Source organism: Pinus tabuliformis, chromosome 7 (genome assembly GCF_031772625.1).
Source record: "Pinus tabuliformis cultivar Carrire ecotype Pingquan chromosome 7, CPIR1, whole genome shotgun sequence".
In the NCBI taxonomy this organism is placed as follows: domain Eukaryota; kingdom Viridiplantae; phylum Streptophyta; class Pinopsida; order Pinales; family Pinaceae; genus Pinus; species Pinus tabuliformis.
Window position 1 is genome coordinate 431,575,107 of NC_142293.1, and position 5,657 is coordinate 431,580,763.

At 38.5% G+C, this 5,657-nt stretch overlaps 1 protein-coding gene across 1 annotated transcript; it reads left to right on the forward strand.

Moving 5' to 3' along the window:
- Positions 1-682: 682 nt before the first annotated feature.
- On the forward strand, positions 683-3,000 carry LOC149247803 (pentatricopeptide repeat-containing protein ELI1, chloroplastic-like). The gene is made up of 2 exons (XM_089458290.1): positions 683-986; positions 1,147-3,000. The coding sequence occupies exons 1-2, from the start codon at positions 824-826 to the stop codon at positions 2,529-2,531; spliced, it is 1,548 nt and encodes a 515-aa protein (XP_089314416.1). The 5' UTR covers positions 683-823; the 3' UTR covers positions 2,532-3,000.
- Positions 3,001-5,657: the final 2,657 nt, after the last annotated feature.

The following is a 5,657-nucleotide window of genomic DNA, read 5'->3' on the forward strand; positions in this document are numbered from 1 at the left end:
AACATTAACCTTCCAACAAACATATCTCGCCATAAACCTAAAATCTGAACATATCTGACCACAAGCCCAATTTTTTTTTTTTTTTTAAATTCATATCTCGCAGTAACCCCAAATCTGGACATATCTAACCAATTGCCCAAAAAAATTTAAATAATAATTAAAATTTTAGAGCTGAAAATTTTAGAGCTGAAATATTAAAATTTCATATATATATATATATACTCACTAATAATTGGAGCAAAATCATTTTGTAATACATATTCGACAAATCACCAACGATGAAGGAAACTTTTATAAAATATAGATGGTAAGACAAACAGGCAGAGTTTCATTCGGCTGTGATATTCACCGATTGGATTTTTCAACAGAATGCCATTATGGTATTGACGCAAGAAATTCACAAAACGGGGTTTATTCTCACAGAACTCAAATTTCGACATCACTGTCAGAAAGCCAGGTTCTCCACTATTTCTCTCAACTTACAAGTGCTAGACACGATTAATACAGGATCATCTGTTGGCATCCGTGAGGAGGTGATAGCATTATGCAGGCAAGGCCAGCTGAAGGAGGCCCTGAACTCTCTGTACCTTACAAACCCAAAAGGCTTTCGGCTAGACTCGCATACGTATTCCTTTCTCCTGGAAGAGTGCCTCCACAAAAGGGCGCTCTCAGAGGCGAAAAGAGTCCATACCCACATGAGTGAATCTGGATTTAACTTGGACATTTTCTTGGCCAACAAGCTCATTGTTTTGTATGCCAAGTGTGGGAGCCTGGCGGATACCCGAGGAGTTTTCGATGAGATGCCTGTGCGAAATGTGGCCTCATGGACCGCTATGATTCAAGCTTATTCCAAGCATGGCCAGGACAAGGAGGCCTTGGAGTTGTTTTGCCAAATGCAAAAGAATGGCACTCAACCCGATCAATTCACGTTTGCCACTATTCTCCCTGCCTGTGCCAACTTGGCTGTTCTGGAACACGGCAAGAAGGTACATGAAGATATTATTAGAAGGGGTTTTCATTCTGATGTGTATGTAGGCAGTGCTCTAGTAGATATGTATGTGAAATGTGGCTATATAGAGGATGCACGCAAGGTGTTTGACAAAATGCCTGAACGAAATGTGGTTTCTTGGACTGCCATGGTTGCAGGATATGCGCAAGTTGGGAATGTTGGACGGGCTACAGAGCTCTTCGAGAAAATGCCTGAACGAAATGTGTTCTCGTGGACTGCGATGGTTACTGGATATACCCAGGCTGGATGCCTTGATGAGGCACTGAGGCTCTTTCAGAAAATGCCGGAGCGGAATGTAGTTTCATGGAATGCCATGATCGCAGGGTACGCACAGAATGGGAATTTTGATGAGGCCTTGAGGTTTTTTCGAGAAATGCAGCTGACAGGCATGAAGCCGAACTCTGTAACAGTTGCAAGCGTTCTACCTGCCTGTGCTAATTTAGCAGCTCTCCGCAAGGGTATGGAGATCCATGATAGCATAATTAGGAGGGTATTCCAATTTGATATCTTTGTAGAGAATGCCCTTGTAGATATGTATGCAAAATGTGGGAGTATAGAGGGAGCACGCCAAGTGTTTGATAAAATGCCTAAACGTAATGTGGTTTCATGGACTGCCATGATTGTGGGGTATGCTGCACATGGTTTTGGAAAGGAAGCACTTCAACTCTTTGAACAGTTGCAACTCTCTGGCACAAAACCAAACAACGTAACTTTTGTTGGCGTTCTCTGTGCATGTTGCCATGCAGGGCTAGTGGATGATGGCTGGCGATATTACAATTCCATGATGCAAGATTATCAGCTTTCTCCTTCAATGGAGCACTATTGCTGCATGGTGGACCTTCTTGGTCGCGCCGGACGCCTTGAAGAAGCAGAAAAATTCATCAACAAAATGCCAATAAAGCCTAACACAGCTGTCTGGGGATCCTTGCTTGGTGCTTGTAGAACTCATGCCAATATAGAGTTAGGGGAACGTGTGGCAAATCACCTTTTTGAGTTGGACCCTGAAAATGATGTGTACTATGTCCAACTCTCAAACATCTATGCAGCAGCTGGCCTGTGGAATAATGTAGCTAAGGTGCGAAAATTGATGAAAGACAGAAACATTACAAAGTTGCCTGGGTGCAGCTGGATTGAGTTTAATAACAAGGTACATGCTTTTGTGACGGGAGACCGATCACACATTCAATCAGAGGAAATTTATGAAAAATTGGACAGATTGTCTGGGCAGATGAAGGAAGCAGGGTATATTCCCAACAAATGCTATGCTCTTCAGGACGTAGAGGAGGAACAAAAAGAGCATATTCTATGCTATCATAGTGAGAAGTTGGCAATTGCTTTTGGACTCATCAATACTTTCCCTGATACCCCCATCCGCATTGTCAAAAACCTTAGAGTGTGTGGTGATTGTCACTCTGCAACCAAGTTCATCACAAAGATTGTTGGCAGAGTAATTGTTGTGAGGGATTCCAAACGTTTCCATCATTTTAAACGTGGGCAGTGCTCTTGTGGGGATTATTGGTAACTAAGTGGAACAAACAATGGACATGGCCATTCGCACCTTTCCTACTTTGTATTGAATTTCGGGGGTGGTAATAGATATTCCATCTCCCGCTGTAAACAATGGTTGGGGATATTAGTGAAAGAAGGAATTGAGGATCCAGTTGCTCTTTACAACATATTTATAATGGAGAATCAAGGGACAAAGGGTCCAATTGCATCCCCTATAAATGCCATTGGCTTGAAATTGATTAGTGAAAGTGATCACTTTGTTGGCTCACAACCAAGAAGACAGGAGCCAATAATGAAAGAGTGAGTTGGTATTAGACATCAGATCTCTCAGCTCATCAATTCTCTAGTTCCTATCTTCTGAAACAACTCTCAGCTTTATTAATACGTTTCCATCATTCTTTTATTTCAACACACCAAAATCTCTAGTTCCTGGCTTCTGAAACAACTGTCATCTTAATCAATGAATTTATCACAATGATCAAGACCTTTGTCAGAAATTATATAATTACTGGTGAAGTAGCAAGTTAACCTTTTGGGGTAAATTTTTTTGTTTCAGCTAGAATGAGAATTAAATTTGTTATTGGCACGACTATTCAATTTGGGATCTTACAAGAACATTTAAAAACATAACCTGAAGAGACTTGGTTTAGTAAACATGTATTATATTTGTGTTTTCGTTAGTATACTTTTGTGCTTGACCCTTTCGGGTGATTGTCAGAATATCACGGCTATATAAATTATGCTTAGGACTTATAAGGAGATTAGATGTTTTAGTTTGAATTGCATATATGGGAAGTTTATGAGCTGGAAGTAAGTTTTAGTCATTCCATTATCTGGTTGTAAGACTGAACAATTTTGAAACTATATGCAAGCACTCTCATTGTTTCCATGATTAATGGTATAGCTTCTTATCTTGTGTCTATGAATCTTGCTATGGATTTGATACTTTGTTTAGGATTACTGTTTCTCTAAGGTATATGAAACTCGGAAAATGTATGGGTTTCGGAAACAAGAACACCTGGAAATGTGAACCACCCAAAATGGCTTGTCAGTGGAATGTTGTATATGAAACTCACATTATGCACGCAAACACATTATCTTTTTAGAAAATAAGAATTAAATGCATAAATGACATTTAGAAAGAAATCTAACTTATCTAAATGCTCTCTAGAAGCATGGATGAGCTATTGTTACCGTCAAATGTGATGTATAGCCTTATCTAAATGCTCTCTAGAAGCATGGATGAGCTATTGTTACCATCCAAATAGGCTGCGTTATGTGATTTTATGGCTTTTGCTTTGAATTTGTCATGTGTTTGGTTGAGTGTCTTGTATAATGGTTTTTGCAAATACATCTCCTAGGAATGAATATATTCCATGTTGGAGATGAGACTCTCATTAGCCCATAGTATTGTGGCATGATTTCTTAGGGTAAGTGCTAGATTTGACAGAAGGCCATGTTCTGCGAAACCTACAATGCTTAAGGAAATTTTCTTGGATGACATGCTTGGTAGTTCATGACATAATTATTTATGAGATGCACGCAGGAAACAAGGATTTCCATTGGTGGTGAACTAACTTGGATACTCTTTAGGAAGTTCGAGGACAGAGATTCACTGCTTAGAAGACATTGTTGATACAAGGACATTTGTTATGTCCACCAACAAGTGCATCCTTCATGGCATTGAAAAAGGCCCATTAACATTCCTCTCATTGAGACTAGGGAGCAACAGAAAACCTGTTCCAAATGTAGAAGAGTTTACAGCACCAATGAAGAAGATCCATCAAATTTGTGCAATCCTGACCTAGCATTACAACTGGGACACCTTGGGAAGAAAGCTGCTGCAAAAAGAAAGTCTATAAACTTTACCTTCAAGCTTGAGAAAAGTGGCATTGACCCCTAGAAGCTTCCTACCTCCAATGGTTTCTTGAATAGAGGAGACTACATGTTAACACTTGATTTAGTGGTCTTGATAAGGTCCTTCAAGGCACTAAAGTGTACCACACAGGTTATGCACCCACTGCCTCCTCAACACAATATCCCCACTCTTTAAGCCAACCCCTATTAAAAGCCTAGGAGGCTTCTCTAATCTACACATATACAACTTCACCCTGAAAATCAGCAGATCAGTGCCTAAATGTGATATATACGGTGAAGGTAGGAGTTAATCAATTCTTTTACTAATTTGAACTATGAAATAGAATCACAGTGGAATGCAGACAAACAATTAGAAATAATTCAAACCTCAAATTATTTGAATCTCAGAACAATACAAGGTTGAGTGACAGTGCCCCTATCGGATGAGAGATGATTTCCTTGATTTGCCTCTTGATAAGTGGTTGTGAATGGACAACTGTGTTATTGTACTGCACTTTCCAAATCTACAAAAATAGGGAAAATACGGAAAACCAACAAGCCAAAGTTCTTTTTGAGGCCACCTACAAATGTAGAAATACACTGGATCAATAGGTTTGTTTGTGGGGATGTTTGGGCAATGAGTTAGCAATAATAAAAACATCCCTTTGCTTCACATGTGCAAGTAAAATGAAGTTTCTAGTGATCTGGAAATTACTTGCAGTAAAAGTGGGTTGATTCCCTTAGAGTCAATGTCCAAAAAAATTCACAACAAGAAATATGCAATTTACAACAAACCAGAAAACTTATTTTGCACCTGTAAATTAATAATAAATGGCAAAACTTAGATGTACAACAAACAAGTGTTACAAAATAATCTGTACTTACATAATCAAACCCTTGAGTAAGGGTTTTGTTGGATTTGGAAAAATTGTTATGACAAACTATCTGCAAAAACACTTTGAAAATACCTTCGTGAAGTATAATTTTAAGTGCATAGAAAATAGATGGCAATAATTTCCATCTATAACGTAATAGATCTTAAGCCAAAATTAAAAGGATTTATTTGTTTTTTAAGATAACATTTAGGCACAAGCTAGAAAATATTTTTGTAATTTTTATGTTTATATAAAGTTAAAAAAACAAAGAGTTGAGTTAAAAAAAAAAAATGGTTGCTGCAATGTGGCTTACCATAGCCTTTCTTTTTTACCTTTCTTGGCATGGAGTCAAGATCAAAACCCCTTCTTATTGTAGTTCAATCCCTAATCTAGTCAACAATAGGATT